This window comes from Antechinus flavipes, chromosome 1, assembly GCF_016432865.1.
Source record: "Antechinus flavipes isolate AdamAnt ecotype Samford, QLD, Australia chromosome 1, AdamAnt_v2, whole genome shotgun sequence".
In the NCBI taxonomy this organism is placed as follows: Eukaryota; Metazoa; Chordata; class Mammalia; order Dasyuromorphia; family Dasyuridae; genus Antechinus; species Antechinus flavipes.
This window is the reverse complement of record NC_067398.1, coordinates 317,069,091-317,088,778: the sequence shown is the minus strand read 5'-3', so window position 1 is coordinate 317,088,778 and position 19,688 is coordinate 317,069,091. Positions and strand designations below refer to the sequence as shown.

General features: G+C 34.2%; 1 protein-coding gene across 1 annotated transcript in view; it reads right to left on the bottom strand.

Annotated features, from left to right (window-relative positions):
• Nucleotides 1-19,688, bottom strand: part of RASEF (RAS and EF-hand domain containing) — a 103,630-nt gene that overhangs the window by 10,253 nt on the left and 73,689 nt on the right. The window contains exons 13-16 of the mRNA XM_051966453.1: nucleotides 19,596-19,677; nucleotides 18,197-18,311; nucleotides 8,531-8,650; nucleotides 4,550-4,626 (exon numbers count right to left, since the gene is read on the bottom strand). Coding sequence (XP_051822413.1) covers nucleotides 4,550-4,626; nucleotides 8,531-8,650; nucleotides 18,197-18,311; nucleotides 19,596-19,677 — 394 coding nt within the window. The remainder of the gene's footprint in view (nucleotides 1-4,549; nucleotides 4,627-8,530; nucleotides 8,651-18,196; nucleotides 18,312-19,595; nucleotides 19,678-19,688) is intronic.

The window sequence follows — 19,688 nt, the reverse complement described above, 5'->3', positions numbered from 1 at the left end:
ATCTGTTACTTTCAACCCCTATCTTTACTACATCTTAGTCAATGACAGGGTAATCATATTTAATTCTATCCATCACCTGTAATTTTCTGCTTCCATGACCCTGAACTTTAAAATTACCTACTTTGATAATCATTTCTTGTTCTTTCATCTTTCCCTTTTTTCTCACTTTTTCTAAATCTATCATCTTCATCACAATTGTTTGTCCCAATTCCTCTCTTAGATTGACACTCCTGTTCTTCTTTCCTCTCCCTATGGAACCTTAAATCTGTGTTTAACCAATTCAAACCATATACTCTCTTTTTACCAGAAGTACTGATCCTCCCTGAAAACTCCATATACTACTAAATAACAAATGCTTATTGATTGGCTATTAAAGAAGATGCTGTTTTCTTTAATCTGGTGTAAAAGCTTGTGCTAACAAGGACACATTTCTTTTCTTTGAAACAATTTAAGCATCCTTTTTTGGATGTTATAATGTTCCCCTATATGTGCTACACTTGCTCTTGACAAAACCTCTTTTCAAAAAACACATCTTTATCTTATCTTTTTAATCTCTGGAGAGGAGAATGTATCTGAATGTCCATATATTTTTGTAACATATATACATGTATATGTGTGTATAAATGTAATGTACATATACCACATATATTATATGTGTATACATTATGTTTTGTGTGGGTTTTATCTGCTAATGTCACAGACTTAAGTCCATCATCTACTCGTGGTGTATGACACACTTTCGAGTAGAAACAAACTGCAATTTACCTGTTTTCATTAGGCGTATGTGAGCAGTAACAGAACCCTAAAAATTCTAGCAACATTTCCCTTTCATTTTTAAATTCCTAGAAATAATCACTATGCGTGCTACTTCCACATCTACTCAAATGCTTGCAAAGAGGCTTCTGATACCATCCCTTGGAAAAATTGCTTTCTCCTACAAGAATAACAATCTCAATACTAAAAAAAATGGCTTTTTTCTTTACTCTTCATATTCTTTGACTTTTCCAAAATTTTTATGATGTTGACAAGCCCCCCTTTTTGTATACTCCTCTTTACCTTTGTCTTCTTCTCTGCACTTTTCCCATTCAGTTCTCCTATCTGTTAAATATTAAGGTTTTTTTTTTCAGTTTCCAAAGGTTTTTGCTTCTCTCTCACTCTCAACACTTCTCTTGGTTACCTCATTGTATCAACATGGATTCAACTATCTTCACACAGGTAGTCTACATTTAGCTAATGGTAATGTCCCTCTAAATTTTAATTCTTCATCAAAAATTGTCAGCTAGACATCTCTAATAGGCTGTCCCATTAATACTTCAAATTAAATATATCGATAATAGAAATTTATTTTTCTCTAAAACTTACTACAGCATCCTCTTTTCCCAAATTACTTTGTATTATTTTGCATACATTCTATTTATATATCTACTGTGTTGTTTCTCCCATCAGAATGTAAACTCATAGAGGGCAGGAACTGTTATTCATTGTCTTTGTATTTCCAGCAGTTACCATGTCTTTTCCCAAGGAAACCTGGACTCTTCCCCTGTTTCCCTGATCTCTGATAGGTGAGCTTTTTATCATAACTGAACCAGAAACAAGCCTCCATTTCATTTCCCAGGCATTTCTAAATCATGCCAATTCACACATGCCCCATCCTCTTCAAGTAGTATCTTTTCCTATTAGAATGGAATCTCCTTGAGGACATGGACTGTCTGCATATATATCCCAAATGCTTAGTCTAGTGTCTAGCACATAACAAGTACATAATAAATAATTTTCCATACATGTGTGGACCTGGCACATATTTTTATTGGTGCTATTTAGTTCAGTCCTGTCTGACTCTTTATGACCCCAACTGGGTTTTTCTTGGCATGGATACTAGACTGGTTTGTCATTTCCTTCCTCCAGATTTTACAGATGAAGAAATTGAGGCAAAGAGGGGTAAGTGACTTACTTAGTGTTACACAGACAAGAAGTGTCTGAGGCTATATTTGAACTCAAATCTTCCTGATTCTAGTTCCAACAGTCTATCCACTCCACCTAACTGCCCTAGAACTGGCATACAGTAAACACTTAAAAGATATTGATTGATTGATGGATTGATCTTGACTATCTCCATTTCGTTGAGGCCACTCCCATCCTTCTAACCATCACAGCCTTGACTCTTCATACTTACTCCATATATCTATAATCAGTTTTTAACCCATCATTTCTATATACATAAAAGCTCCAAATTCCATCCCTGTCTCCATATCAGTAGTGAAGATTCTCATCAGCATCTATTTGGCTTACTGCAACAGCCTAATAGTTTATCTCTCTGCTTCAAGACTCCTTTCTCTGATCTATCCTGCATTTAGGTATTAATATAATTTTCCAAAGACAGAGATTTAACCACATCATGTTGCTGCTCAAACTGCTTAAGCTAATGCTTATGGATAAACTCCTCCTTTTGGCATTTAGTATCCTTCCCAATCTAGTTCTCCAACTTAGAGCCTCATTGTACATTAGTCCCCTTCACACAGGCTATAGTCAAACTGACCTAATAATTCATTATACTCAATATTCCATTTTTCATTTCTGTGCCAGGACACATTATCCCCAGGCATAGAACACAGTTCTTCCTCACTGCTACCTCCTAGTCTCTTTTAAAGCTTAGCCAGACAACAACTTCTATTGGGACATCCCTAGACCCCCTAGCTATTCCAAAAATTATCTTATATGCTAATGTATTGGTTTTCTATATACATTATTGCATATCCCTACAGAATATATAACTAGCTAGAATTCACGGTGGATAGAAATGGCCAGATTTGAAATTAGGAAGAATTGAGTTCAAATGTGGCTTCAGATATTTACTAGCTATATGCACCTTGCCAATTCACTTAACTTGCCTTGGTTTTCTCATCTGTAATATGAGCTGGAGAAGGAAATGACATATTGCTCCAGTATCTTTTCTAAGAAAACTCCAAATGAGGTCATGAAGAGTCAAACGTGCCTGAAACAGCTGAACAACAATAGAATATATGCTCAACAACAACAACAAAACTTTTTTTTTGCCTTTGTATAATCAATATCTAGTAAAAACTTAAGAAGTAAAAATTTATTGATTGATTCCTTCCACTTGGATCTAGCCAGGTCATTTAAAAAAAAAGAAATTATATTTTTAAAAATGTCATGAGACATAAAATGTCGTATTCATCAGATCTTTTAAAAATCAACAGTATCAAAGAGAACCATGTTATCTAGTGGAAATAACATTATTAGGATTGAAGAAACCTAATTTCTAACTCCAATTCTCTCTTTAAGAAATAGAAGTCACTAATTCCTTTAGGCCTCAGTTTTCTCATTTTTAAAATGGAGGGAGTAGATTAAGTAATGAAAAAGCTCTCTTTCATGAATCTTTAAAGGTCTGTGATCAGCATTTTAAATAGTAAATACCTAGAATTAAGTGGCTACTTGCATTAAATTACCAGCTTAAAATAGGTTAACTTGTTCAAATTGTGAATATATTATCATCAGAGATTTTTAATCAAAGAAAAGATAATGTCTCTGAAAATCTACAAAGCATCTTCAGTACTGAAATTATATCTTACTAAGTCTACCATTTAAAAACAATAGGCCTGATCTTATTTTTTCATCTATATTTTAATTTTAAAATATTTAAATTCTTGAGAGTTGCTCATAGATCAAATTTCCTCTCCATAATGGTTCTCTCCATTAAGTGATGCCTCCCCAAAACTAAGCTGAATTTGATATGGGTAAAAGTATTGAAACTAACAGTTAATCCTGTTATCTCCCCAGATTTTCCAGAAGAATTAAAATGCTTACACTCAAACCTATTAAATTTAACAATGACACTTTTATCATAACAAAGATCAAAATTAATATCACTTTCACAGATTAATAATTACTCAGAAACAGTTTTGACAAAGTAGTTTCAAAGTGGCAAATCAGTAAGACAAAATGTGGGGTAACAAAAGGAACATTGGCCTAGAATCTAGCAGAGTTAACAATCTAATCCCAACTGGCCAAACAATCTGTGTGACTTCAGGCAAATCACTTCTCTGGGTTTTAATTTCCTCATTGGTAAAATATGGAATAAGAAAGTTGGAAGAGACAACTTCTAAGGGCTTCTCTTCCTCCCCCCCCCCCCATCTAGCATGTTCTCTGAAAATTACTGGGTATTTTTTATTTTTGGAATACTAAAATATGTCATAATGGTTGGTTGTATTCATAATGGACTGTTGTATTCAAAATCAGGTTCCTGGAAATGAGTCACAGAAGTCAACAATTAGCTTTACAGTGACATTTTAAAGAAATGTCAACTGTACCTCCGATGCACCTGTTTTGCTTGGCACTGAAAGTTATTTTTTTAATGCTACCTATTCTCATGAAATATATGTTTATTTACTCCTTTCTTGCGATCACAAGAGGAGAGTGTTTTCTAACTGATATTATAATAGATGGTTTAGGTCAGGGAGTTTGACCTAAAAACAGTTAAAAACAAAAATCAACCAAGCATTTGTTTTTCAAAAACAAGATAGATATTTACCGTGCCAAATGAAGAACAGCTTCCACAACATTGGAACCTTCTTTAGCACTTGTTTCACAGAATAAGGCACCATAGGTCTAGAGAGAAGAAATACATTCAACAGTTATATGAAAGGTCATGTCTTTCTAGGAATTTTAGCATTTTAAATGCTTAAGAGTAACTAACTTTATCTGAATACATAGTCATAACTTTTTTATTTCAGTTTTTAAGGGATGAATCATAATTTCCCAAAGATTTTCTAAGACTCTGAATGTATGAGGAAAGAAAAGCAGGGTTATATGGATTACAGACACAGTTACATATGGATTATGTGCTGGAATTAAGGTCGAGTGCTGGAATCAAGTATGAGAAGAACTAAGTGCAAATCCAGACTTAAAAAATGTAATAACCATGTGACTTAAAAAAGTTATTTAACTTTACTTAGTCTCAGTTTTCTTCATCTATAAAATGAAGATAATTGTACCTATCCTTTAGGTTATTGTTAAGGATCAACTGAGATTATAAGTGTAAAATGTTTTGCAAACATTAAAATTATATATTTTTTATTATCATTGTTAAAACCTTTATTATTGATGATAATGATGTTTACAAGAAATCAATGATCTTTTCTTGGACTTTAAAATTCTCAATCCCAACATTCTCATATTTGAAACCTCAGGATTACCTCAGACCCATTCCCTTACTGTCATGCCATATACCTCATCAGCTAAGAAGTACACTCAAAAATATTTCCACAACATCTCTTGCATTCATTTCCTCTTCTTAATGCCTACTGTCAAGACTCTATTATATATAGTCTCTCATCTGAATTACTGAAATAGCTTCAACATATTTGTTTACTCTCTCCCCAGCTCTCCCCATACACTCTCCCCAACATCCTTCCTCATTATCAGAAGCAAAACAATATTTCAATAAATAATTAATAAGTGTTTATTAGCACCTATGTGCCAGGCACTGTGCTAAGTGCTCTTTCACAGAATCTGGAAGTCTGAAGAGATTGACTTATGCAGGAAAAGAAAAGCCAACAATAGCATGTGACACTGACCATCCAACATCTATCTGTAGACTTCCAAATAAGGAGAACCCAGCACTTCTGAAAGCAACCCCATTGCACTCTTGAATCCCAATACCTAATACAGTATCAAGCACACATCAGGTTCTTAATAAGTCCTAGTTGGTTGATTAGAATAATTGTTAAGAAGGTTTGGTATTTGGTTTTGTTTTTAAATATGACATCAAGACTCAATTTGCCTCTTAGCAATTCCCATCAATTGTTCTTGGGTCTGGAGCCAAAGAGAATGTGACAAAGGTATTTCAGTGATCAATGTCTGTGTTCTTTGCTCCCCAAGTCCAAGGCAACACATCTCTAAATGTATCTTTCCCAATGCCTCTGCCACAATAAAGTCTGTCAATACTTGAGCCTTATCTTCTGGTTAAATACCAGAGATCTTTCAACTAAGACTCATTTGACATAGAATCCAGGTCCTTCCCCATCTGGTAATTTTTATCTGAAAACTCTCTGGCTTACCATTGTGTTAAATTGTGCTACCCAGAACTGAATCTAAATGAAGTCTGACTGGGACAGAATAGAATTCTTGTATCTTAATTCCTGGAAGCTTAAGATGACATTATGCTTTCTTATGCACAGGTCTTGTCATCTCATTACATTTTTCTTTCACTGATTACCTTCTACCTATCAAATAAAGCTTAAATTACTTTTCTTATCATTCAGGGTCTTCCACAAACTGGTATCTTTCCAGCCTTATCTCATATAACTGTCCTTTAGGTACTTTTTGTTTTGGACTATTTCTATCTGCTGAGCAAATAGGAAATGTTCTCCTTGTTTTGGTTCATGATGATCCCCTTTCCTGAAATATTGATTCTCTGTTTGAGTAGTGCATAAAATATAAAATACTAGACTCAAAATCATGAAGATCCATGTTCAATTCCTTACTCAAATAATTACTAGCTATATAATCTTAGGCTGAATCATTTAATTTCTCTCAGGACTCAATCTTATCTATAAAAAGGGGATAAGATTCACTGGCCCATGTGGTTGCTGTGAAGTTCAAATCAAATGAGATAAAATACACAAAAGTGCTTTATAGACATAACACTAGAAGTGCTGGCTATCATTACTGATATTGTTGTTGATGTTTTTGTTGGTATGTTGCTGTTGTTGAATTTCGAGGCATTTTTTAAAGTTCAGATCAAATGTTTTTTCTTTGCATAACACCTCTTATTCTGTTTTCCATTTGGCAACACTCTCATTCCAAATAGACTTCTCATACACAGCATTTGGATAGTTTTTAGCAGTCTTAAAGACACTCTTTTTGTTGGTGGAGTTCTGATTTCATATCGTTAGCATCAGGCAAAAGGTTTTAGACTAGCTGGTGCTTAATACCTGGTACCCCAAGAACTTGGTACTGTTTTAAACAATGCACTCCTAAAACTGCACTAAGACTTTAAAGACACAACATTTTTAATTCTCCAGCAAACTACATATGATGTTAATCTGGGTGGAAGATGATGACTTGTTTATGTTCCCTGCTTCTCTTCTCCCCTAAATGCTGGTATTTCACTCCAACTCATCATCTAAAGTACTTTTCTTACCACAATCCCTCTGAGATAATTAACAGAAGGCTCATTTTACAGGTGAGGCAGCTGAATAAAGCTCATAGAAAGGGAGTTGTCTTATTTAAGGTGACATGACTAGTACAAAGCTGAGCCACAACTTCAGCCAAGATTTTTATACTCCATGTTGGATTTTTCTACAGTGGAGCTCTGGCCCAGCAATAAAACCTCATAGTAGGCAGATATGTAAGCAGGAAGAAATGGCTGCTTCCAGTGACTGACTGCCCTAGGATTGCTTCATCCTTCATATTTATATCCCCTTATGCATGACACACAGTAGGTGCTTAATAGATGTTTGTAGATTACCATTCAGTGATCCTCAGGAGGGCTAAATAAAGAAGGAGCAAGGAATTCACTTTTTTGTTCCTTTGAATTATTTCCCTTTATAATTTTCAATCAGACTACTATACTTTCTCCCCCTATATAATCTCTCCCTGGCCCTTACCTTCTGTTTATGTCCTTCAAGGGTAACTAGGATACAGTGGATAGGGTGTCAGGCCTGAAGTGAGAAGGATCTAAGTTCAAATTCAGACTCAGATACTTATTAGCTGTGTGATTCTGGGCAATTCACTTAATTGTTTGCCTCAGTTTCCTCATCTGTACAATGAGCTAGAGAAGGAAATGGCAGCCCACTCCAGCATCTTTGCCAATAAAACCTCAAATGGGTTCATGAAGAATTGGACACAACTGACAAAAAGACAACAATTAATGTTGCTGATTATTGTCTCTATGTTATCATGCAATCTGAATTACTAATGTTTCCTTCTCTCATGCTGAACACATAGGGTGCCATGTGTCTACTATAATTATTGGTCAGGAATTTATCAAGCCACTCAGGTTCTTCATATCCTCATTTGTAAAATAAATTAAGGAACATGCCTTATCACCCTATGATTAAATGGACAAAAGGATACCAAAGAGATCAATCAATGAACAAGCATTTACTAAGCAAGTACCATGTGCCAGGTATTGTGTACCAAAAAATTCAAACAATCCTTACTCACAATAAGCTTATGTTCTAATGGATAAGTCTAGAAGACTGATTCAAAACTGCTTTATCTACAAGAAACAGAGCTCTGCACATAGTGAACAAAACAGAAAGAAGCTTATCAAGAAAATCAGGAAATCTGACTCAAAGTACAGCAGTGTGGAGCCATTACAGGTTGAAATGACATCCACATATGTAGACTGATTTCAACATCTTGTTGACCCTCGAAGCAGTCACAGTTGTATTCAGTGTGCTTAGATCATTGTGTGCCTAACCATGACTTAAATGGGTAAGATAATCTATACTTTTGCATCTAGATTTAAGCTCTCTCCTAATTTGTATTCAGCTGTCGATCTTACCATGGCCAGTTTTTCTCCAAAATGTTTTGGCACACACTTCTGTCCCTGGGCCAAAGCTGTTTCACAAAGATCTGCCTTATTTCCCACCATCATAATTGGAATTGTTTCATGGGCTGCATCCTGCAAAAGAGAGAGACAGACAGAGACAGAGACAAAGAAAGAGAGGAAAAACAACAAGAAAAATAGAGAGAAAAAGAAGGAGTCAGGAGATCTGTTTATATACAAACTTCTGCTTTTTACTAAGTTAATAATAAAGGTGACATGCATTAGCATAATTGCAGGTTTACAGATAAAAATCTAACTTCTTATTTTAAACACAAAGGAAACAGAAAGCAAGGACTGAATCAAAGAACATCCCATCATTTAAATATTAAATTAGGCTGTGATTCACATTGTAACTACCTGGAATCACAGCTTGAAACAATAGTAATTAGATGGCAACTTCCATTTACAGCCAATACATAATACACAGTCAATCTAGTAATTATCTTGTGACATCAATGGAACTGGATTTGATACTTACTACCATCCGGTTCATGGAGGGAGGGGGGAAGAGGAGGAGAGAAAGAAACACAACAAAAAACAAGGGCCTAATAGTCATATTTATTTTTACATAGAAACCACTATTCAGGGTAATGGGTTGAGATAATGTACAAAAAGCTTTTCTTCCAAACCTTAAAGCACTTTATATAACATTTTCTATTATCATACAATCCTCAAATCACAGGACATGTGAATTAAGTGCACTTACCACTAGTCCCACTTCTATTACAAGCTAAGGTTATGTATACAGGGTGTTCCAAAAGTTCTGATATAGTTGTAAGCTTTACTAGGTTAGATCTGCACATGTTGTATTATATAGGTATGCACACAGAAATATATTCACTCTCTCTGTCTCTATCTCTGTGTCTATCTGTCTGTCTGTCTCTCTCTTTCACACACACATACACACACAATTTAGATTTTTTATGCATGGTTCCTACTAAACTGTCCAATGGCAGAAATTATTTAAGGTTCTATGTATCTAGGAAACCACAAAGTTAGAAGGGGGCAGAGTAGTAGTATTGTATCTCTCAAATGTGCCAATCATCTCTACTTGAAGTCTCTCAATATTTGTCTTTAAATTCATTTGGACAATAATATTTTTTTAAAAATCTTCAATGGTTTTTCCCATTCTATTTCTTTCAAAGACTCGTTAATAGATAAATCCTTTTTGTACTGGAATATCCTCACTCTGTGGAATCCTACAAACCCAGAGAGTAATCAACTTCTATCATGTTAGAACAATCTAAGAATTCTAAGCTCAGGAAGACACCATGATAAAGTCATCCCAGCTGGACTGCAGGTTGCATCGAACTGGGTTCATATTTGGTCTTCAGAGTAGGCTGAAGTTCAATGTACGGGAATTTCAAATTTCATGCAGTTCAGTACAAGTTTAAATACAGGCCCAAGACCACAAATCATTTGCATCATTCAGGAAGCCCTAAAGAACAAACAAAGCAGCAGATTCCAGACAAGACAACTACCATCACACTTAATCACTATCTCCCTACAGACTCTGATAGAAACAGACCTAACTTGAACTTAAGAGCATGAGGAAAAAAATGATATCTCTCAACACCAAAACTGCTTTCAGCCGAGGCTCCCACAATCCCCATAGCCATCACTAAGAGAAGAGATCATTGTGGAGAAAGGGCCCACCTTTCTTATCAATTCCTGCAATTGTTGACCAAATGCCACTAATAAACTGGTAAGGACAGGAGCCTTGAAAGTGGCAGTACCCCAGCTCCTATCAGGTCACTAGCCCTACTTCCAGGATAGTTCTCACAGACATCATCTGAGGAGTCAACTACTGGAAAGAGCCAGCTATACCCACCAACAACCAACCAACATTAATCAAGCCAGCCAAATTGAAGCAATGAGTTGCCCAGAGAGAGAAAGAAGGTAACAGGTGTCAATCAAATCAACCCACCACTATCCTGATCATCATCTTCCTTCAGACCCAGACAGAGCCAGCACAAGACTCTAAAATCAATAGTCTTGAGAATAGCAATGTTTCAAGTATCTGCAGATATCATTCTGGGAAGCAATATCTAAGGAGATACAATCCAGCAAGTATTAATCATGCTACTGAAGATCCAGGAAAGAAAGATTTTGCCACCAAAATCCTTGGCACAATCAAATGGTTCAACACCAGAAATGGATTAATTAATTTAATAGAATTACATTATCAATGGAAATGACATTAAAGAACAGGTATCATTACCATCCACTTTGCTCCTGTATCTTAAGGGACCATGGGACCTTTCATTCTTCACTTGTAGTTTAAATCTCCCATATATGTTTTTTTTCCATTAGAATGTGAGAACCTTGGGAACTGGGACAGTCTTACTTTTAAATTTATGTCCCCAAAGTGTAGCATGCTGCTTTGTACTTTGTAAGCACTCAATTAAGGCATCATTTATTCACTGGTTCGTTCATTTATAGTTCCCTGTTATTGATAAGAGCCATTACCAAATATGGCCCCAACTAACTTTTATGTTTTATTTTCCACTGATCTACTGAATAAAATCTTTTTCTTTAACAATGATTTACTCATTTCCTTGAAGAGGTTATATTTATCCTTTTCTATAGCTTTGCTCAGTGTACCTTCTATCTTCAATATTCTTTCAACCAGATTTCTAAATCCCAAACATCCTTCAAGGTCTACACTAAATGTTCTCTCTTCTGTCAAGACTTCTGTCACCAATTTGTCCTCTAGGAACCTTTTTTTTCTTCTATAGAATCTGAAAGAGAGATCAGTGTACTGGAAAGAACACTATAGACTTAAGTCATCCCAAAAATGAGTAAGAAAACATGGGTCCCAATCATAGTACTATCATTTTAATGCTTAAAAATCTCTGAACTTTTGTTCTCTCATCTATACAATAAAGATGATATGGATGCCTATACTGCATACTTAAAAGGATTTATTCTGAATATCAACTAAGAATGCATAGAAATCCCTGTTTTAATATTAGTTGGTAATGCTATTTGCTATTCCTTTAGTATTTACTGCAATTTTTATATTATTTTTTACACATAAAAGAACTGTCTTTCCAAATGAAAGATTGTGTATGCTTTTTACATCTTTGGATCCCCTGTGACTCTCTCCCTCAACTTGGTACTCCATAAATATTTAATTCACTAATAAGTCATCAGATAAATAAATGGTTCCAAAAGCAAATTAGGATCTGAAATCTGATTTAAGATTTTACAACACAAAGGCTACTTCCTATCAACAAATACAAAGCCTACATCAACTCCCAATGAAGTTCTTATTAATTTATATGGACTAATCAAAAACAACATGTATATTACATTACATTCTTTAACCCTTTTTAGTAAATCAACATACCAAATTCTATCTATTTTCACCTAAGTCATTCAGGTTGTATAAAGAAAGAAATAATGCTTTTAAGTTAGGCAATCATAAGACAGATGGCTCATCTGTCAATGGCTCATCAAGTCAATCATTTTTCTGATACATAAATCAGATGTCAGATTATATATGATTTCATCCCTGGCTACAAATTCAGGCAGTAATCTCTGATCAAAAATTATCCCCTTTCGATTCTGATCACAGCCAGGGGAAACAATAGTGCTGCCAATTTGGTAACCTATTTAAAATGTGTAAATATTTAACAATGATGGCAGCTTAGATTCAGGAAACTTCAGCCATTTAACGTCTGGACTATTTTAAATACTACAGTTGACCTCAACCACTTTGCATTATTTAATCACAATCCAAACAACTGTTGGGTAAGAAATTTCTTTCACAATTTTGTTTGCTTTGTGTGGTCCCTTAAGTTATGGCATTTTACTATTTACAGCACATTCATTATTTGGTGGGCATATATTCTCAATACTTTATCCACTATTCTACCCTAATTTATCCAGGCCTTTCTATTCTATGACTTTTACGCATGTCTTTCCATGAACATTTAATTTAGAATCTTTCCAATACATGCTTAAGTCTGCCTCTGGGTCTCTCATTACTCACTGAACTCAAGCTATCTATATGCTGTTTCCTATTCTCACTGCATGATAGGTCTATCTCTTTTTCTGAACATAAATGTACCTGATGACATCTATTATACTACTCTTTGCATATGAATCATTCCAGGCAATATAATGAAGCTTGCTTATTAGGATAATAAGTGTAATTTTTTAAGTCACTTGGAAATTTTATTCTTCTAAGAATATATTTCATAAACCATGGAAGAATAATTATGGGAGATATTAAAACTGACATTAAAAAGATGACCTTTTGCAAAGGTGGATAATTTCAGGTCTCTTAGTGGCATCAATTTCTCAAATATGATCTAGCCTAATATCTTTCTTTTATTCAACTCAGACCATAGCTCACTGATATCAACTGATGAACTTTTTACTATAGACCAAAAGTGGCACTAGTGACCAAAAATAATTTCTAATCTACCTTTTGTCTTTGTATCTTTTATAGGTTGCATTCTTGCCTGGGATATACTGCACTCCTCACCCCCCTCTCTGACGTTCTCTGGTTTCCTTCAAAACTCAGCTCAAATCTTAAAGAAAGGAAAGGGATCTGTATGTCAAAATGTTTGTGCCAGCCCTTTTTGTAGCAGCAAGAAACTGGAAAGTGAGTGGATGCCCATCAATTGGAGAATGGTTGAACAAATTACAGTATATGAATGTTATGGAATATTATTGTTCTGTAAGAAATGACCAGCAGGATGATTTCAGAAAGGCCTGAAGAGACTTATATGAACTGATGCTGAGTGAAATGAGCAGGACCAGGAGATTATATACTTCAACAACAATACTATATGATGTTCAATTCTGATGGACGTGGCTCTCTTCAACAATGAGATGAACCAAATCAGTTCCATTTGTTCAATAATGAAGAAAACCAGCTACACCCAGTGAAAGAACTATGGGGTATGACTATGAATCACAACATCGCATTTCCACTCCCTCTGTTTTTGCTTTTTTGATTTCCTTCTCAGGTTATTTTTACCTTATTTCTAAGTCTGATTTTTCTTGTGCAGCAAAATAACTATGTGTGTGTATGTATGTATGTATGTATGTATGTATGTATGTATTTAACAAATACTTTCACATATTTAACATGTATTGGTCTATCTGCCATCTAGGGTAAGGGGTGGAGGGAAAGAGGGGAAAAGTTGAAACAAAAGGTTTTGCAATTGTCAATGCTGAAAAATTGCCCATGCACATGTTTTGTAAATAAAAAGCTATAATAATTAAAAAAAAACCTCAGCTCAAGAACTAGATTCTACATAAGGACTTTCCTGAATCATCTTCACACTAATTTGCCAGTGGTACTGCTGAGTAATTGTATTTTTTCCACATATATTTTGCTTTTATGTGGACATATACTTGTCATTTCCCCCAATAATATACAATAGAGATGATTCTTGATGATAGGGAATATTTAATTTTTTTTCCTTTTTATCCCTAGAACTTATTTTAGTCCTCAGCACATATAATAAAGAGCTCATTAATACACTGGAATCATGAATGGTCAATGTATTCATCATAATATCTACAACTTTTAAAATTGTCTTTACAATATTTTAATTGCATAAATTGTTTTCTTGGTTCCATTTATTTTATTCTTCATCAGCTTTTAAAAAGTCTTCAGGATTGTTCATTTTTATCATTTTGATGTTCTGTTTCTTTTTACTTCACTCTGTGTCATTTCATATGCATTTCAATGTCTCTTTGAAATCATCTATTTCCTCACTTCTTAAAGCATATTCATATGCCTCAATTTATTTAGCCATTACTTAATTTCTGAGAAACTCCTTAGTTTCTAGGGGGTTTTGCTACTATAAAAAAAAAAAAAGCAAGTGCTACTTTTGGGCATAAAGGATTTTATCATCTTTGCCAATCTAATGGACATGGGATTGAATCTCAGAATTATATTAATTTGCATTTTGCTAGAAGTGGTTTGAAACACTTTTTTTAGATTTCTGCCTTTGAGAAATGCCTGTTCATATACTTTGACCATTTATCGAGATGATTGTTATTCTTATAAATATAAATAAACTATGCAATATAAATAATTATCTTGGAAATAAGGCATTTATCATAGAAATTTACTACATGGATATTTCACAGTTAAATTGTTTCCTTTTTAATCTTAGATTTATTTAATTAGTTTGGGGGGATTTTTTTTATTTTTATGTATTCAAAATTAGACATTTTATCTTCTGTCACCCTCTTTATCTCTCGTTTGGTCTCGAGCTTTTCTTCTATTCAAATATCTGAAAATAATGTGCAATTGACTATTAACACAAAGATGATAAATTTACAATTCAGAATCAGGCACTGATATTTGTGAATGCAGCCAATAGGGTTCATTTTGCTTGATAAAGCAAACTTGCTACAAGGAATTCATTTTTTCCTCTTCTTTTCAGTGGTGGGTAGAAAGGAGAGAAACTAGATTTTTCATTTTAAAAAAACTTAAAAAGAGAAGTTTGGGGGTTTACAGGTAAGAAATGTAGCATGTACTTTGAGATGAATTCATTGAATTGTCTAATCATTTTACTTTGTCACAAGACTGTTGGAGGAGGGGGAAATCTGGAAATGATTGTAATGTACAGAAACATCAATAAAAATTTTAATAGCTTACTAATTAAATTGCTTGCTAACATTTAGAATTACCTTAGAATTAAGTTATTACTCACCAATCAGAGCCAATAGTTTAAAACTGTAATTCAGAAGACAGGATCATCAACTATGAGAGGCTGTACAGGTCATAGCTTCATTCCTATCCTCATATACAGAATGGAATTATCAATGCCATTCCCATTTAACTTCAAGATAATAGGAAAATAAAAGGAAAGCAGTTTGAAAGTAAAAGCATCACATCAATTCAAAGAATGATATTATTTTCATTGAGTTTTTTTTTCTTTTTGATATTCCATTGTAACAAAAAAAGATGATTTATGTTCATGGACAAATAAGAGATAGAGAGGATCATAGAAGATAAAATGGATATGTAATATAATTATGCTACATGACTATGTAATTATATAATTATTACATAAAGTCATGTAGTATAATTATATTATACTATATATACTATGTATTATTAATATAATATGTAATATATGTATATTACATATTATATTAATAATTGTATTAAGATAATTTATTTTAATTGTGGCTTCCTACCCCCAGGTCTGGAATACCTCTCACCAAACTTTGCTTTTAGTTCTTTTACATTCTTCAATGCTGTTCAATCATGCTTGACTTTTTGTGGTCTCATTTAAGGTTTTATTGGCAAAGACATTGGGGTTGGTTGCCATTTCCTTCTTCCTCATTTTACATATGAGGAAAATGGGACATACAGAGTTAAGTGACTAGTCCAGGATCACATAGCTTGTAAGTGTTTGAGGCCAGAACTGAATTCAGGAAGATAAGTCTTCCTGTCTCTAGATTACTTGTTCTATTGTACCATGTAGCTGCTCCCAAGACTCAATCCAAATGCCACCCTCTCGAAAAGGCTTTGTCCAGTCAGTCTCTAAAATAACTAGTTCTTTTTCCTCTAAGATTACCATATATCTATTATAGGTAAATATTCTAACTACTTTGTTATTTAAATGTTGTGCTCAAGAACAAGGAATATTTTTGCTTTTCTTTGTATCCCTAACATTTAACACAGTACTTGACAAATTTTGTACTTCATAAATGTTTGACTGCCAGCTCTGAAACCTCTACCCACATACCCAAATTCTTTGACATTTATTAAAAACTATAGCACACTTATCATTCAAATAACTTTCATTTTGTTTCATACTGTTTGAACAAAAAATGGGACTCGAAGTATATCTTCTGATATAATTTTAATGGTGTATCTAAACTAGTCATAAAAAGTCACCTCCTTCAAATGCTGGGATTTTTTTAAATTTTAGAATAAAAAAATAAGAAAGGAAAAAATGCCAAGTTTACAAGTTGAAATAGGGATTCTAGTCCACTCAAAGAGATAAAACCACTGAAGACCATTGTTATTCACAAAGATGAATACATCTGGAAAGACCAGTGTGTGGCTTAAATATTCTTTCTAAATTGCTGAGAAATAAAGGTAGTCTTTTGGTTTGAGGCTTCTATCATACCTAAGACTATTTTTCAAGTATTTCTTTCAGACATTCATTCACTAGTCTGAAGGATAACCAATATCTGTAGCCCTCTTCTGGTATGGAGTTAGCAAGAAATAATACTGAATTCCATCTCTAATCTCATCCTTTTGACATATTGTAAAGGGTGTATATCCTCAAAACCCAGAATTGTTCTCAGAAGCTCCTAACATTCTGGTTAATTGAGAATCATATTGTGGGTAGAAGAGATGAACCCCAATAATGTTATTTGAAAGTCTTGATATTCAGATTGATCCTCTATCTCACAAGATGATTTGGTAGCTTTTCATCCATGACAGGAGAGGAGCCTGACAATTAAATTTCTCAAGGTTTTATCTTTGATGTTGCCTTTTTGTAAATAGATTTCCATGATATGTTTAATATATATGATACACATCTGTTTACTTGTCTCTACTCACATGGTCCCACCATCCCAGTTTAGGAACTCATCAGTTGATTGGTTCCAATCGAAATGTTCATATGACCCACTTATGTCCAATTTATGGTAGAATGTTCTGAGAGTGTATTGGTCTGATCAGTCATAGTCAACATTGTATATCTCAATTCCATCTGCCATTTTGGTACTCTTTGAGAATTAAGGACAACTACCAAGACTTTATCACATATAACTGAAATGCCTGGTTGGGTCTTCCTACCTCAAGTTTCTCCTTTTTCTAATCTAATTTACACTCAACTGCCAAAATAATTGTCCTTAAGCTTGAGTCTGACTCTATACTTCCCAGCTTGAAGAAATTCCAGTGGCTTCCTATTAGCTTTAGAATCAAACACTATATTTAGCATTTAAAGCCCCTCATAACTTGGCTCAAATCTACCTTTTTAAACTTTGTATGTGTGTGTATGTGTATACATACACATATATTCACACACACACACACATACACACACGTTGTTATTCATTCTTTGTTCTAGAAGATAATAAAAAACAACAGGAGCGTGATGTCTTGATGTGAATGTGTGTGTGTGTGTGTGTGTGTGTGTGTGTGTGTGTGTAAAAAATTTTTACTCAAGCACTATATAATTAAGCCAAACTGACCTCTTTGCTATTCCTCACCTGTGAAATTTCATCTTCTGTCTATGCTTTTTAACAGAACACCTGGATACCAGAAAGTACTCCCTCTCTACTTCTACTAAAAAAAAATCTTAACTTCCTTCAAAGCTCATCTAAAGCACTATTTCTTAAATGATTACTTTCCTAATCCCTTTTAGTGCCTAGTGGTTGCCCTCCCAAATTATCTTTTGTTTATTTTGTTCTTGCTTACACAAGCTATCCCAATTCAAGATATTAAAGCCTAAAACTGCACTGAGATTTTTGGGACAGTCTGAATGTACATGATGTCTCTCTGACTACAAGAAGATGGGTTTCTTGAGGACAGACTATTTTTTTAAACCTTTGTATCCACCATATCTAGATGGAGCCTAGGCCACAACAATTATTCGAAAAACATTTGTTGACTGATCTTACCTGGATAGTATCTACCCATTCTCGTACATTTAGGAAGCTTTGCTCACAGGTCACATCATATAACAGCAGCACACCATCTGCTTTTCTAAAGTAGGATTTTGCTATACTTCGGAATCTTAAGAGAAAAAAAATGTATGTAAGCAATGGGTTCTGGTAAGTTAATTGAATGCTCTCATTTCCCACTGACCTGTCTACTTCTTTTATGTCAAAGAAAGGTTTCTTCACTGTACGGTTCTGCACACATATATTGTATCTAGGATATATTATAACATATTTAACATGTATAAGACTGCCTGCCATCTAGGTAAGGGAGTGGAAGGAGAAAAGGGAAAAGTCAGAACAGAAGTGAGTGCAAGGGACAATGTTATAAAAATTACCAATACATATGTTCTGTCAATAAAAAATTATAATTAAAAAAGAAAGTTCTCTTCCTCATATAAATATTTTTTTAAAGCATACAACCTGCAAAATAGCCTCTAGTGCTGTTCTTCTCAATGTCCAAATAAGCCAGGATACAGATATGGTCATTCTAGTGGAAGTCATAAGCACAGCTATTGTTCTGTCAGAGTTTTAGTACCCTGTACTCCTATGCACTAAACCTGATGCCACAGGAATATAGCAAGTGAGTTTGAGACAAAAAAAAGTTAGAGGGTGTTAAGGATTAAAAAGAATGAGAAGGTTAGCAAGGCGTGGTAGGGAGAGATAGCTCATAAGTGGCATGTCTTAGATCTGCTTATATATGTGATGCTGTCAGGATTTCATGCAGATTTGTCACAATTGACATTTGAAAGACTACCTAAGTTATACATCTTTTAGCTGAAATTCTAAAAGGCTCATTTTGTCCTTCAGATGAAACTGATGAATTCTATTCCCAGTGAACTAGATGGGATAAGGAGCTACTACCTTTTAGTCAATGGCAATACATACAATTCTATAGAAATAGGTCTGTGCTGATGAGAATCTCTGCCCTTGTACAGAGAAGAGCTGAATTTCTTGAAGTGAAGTGAAGTCAGAATCCTCACTGTGTAATGGCAAATACATAATTTTAAATCTTTCACAGCTAAATAGCTGCCCACATTAGCATTTCATAAAGTGAAGTCTTCTTGCTTGAATATTTCTTTAAAAAAAAAGATACCCTGGAGCCTTCTTAAACAAATAAACTTAAGGGTTGCTTTAAAAAAAAAAAATTCTTTGCCTACCAGATAAAAAAATGAGGCAGAAGAGTAGGGAAGAAAAAGAAAGGATTGGAACATGGAGAAAATAGTAGTCAGATTTTAAATGAAACTGAAAATATATATATATATTATAAGAGAGAGAAAGAGCAAACAATCCAGTAAGCATTTGTCACTCTATTATCACATATCTATATATAACTATGAAGTCTGTGAATAATACTTGCCTCTCTTGACCAGCTGTATCCCAGAGCTGTAATACTGTAGGTTCTCCATCCACAATAAGTGTCTTCATTTGAAAATCAACTCCTTTAAAAGAA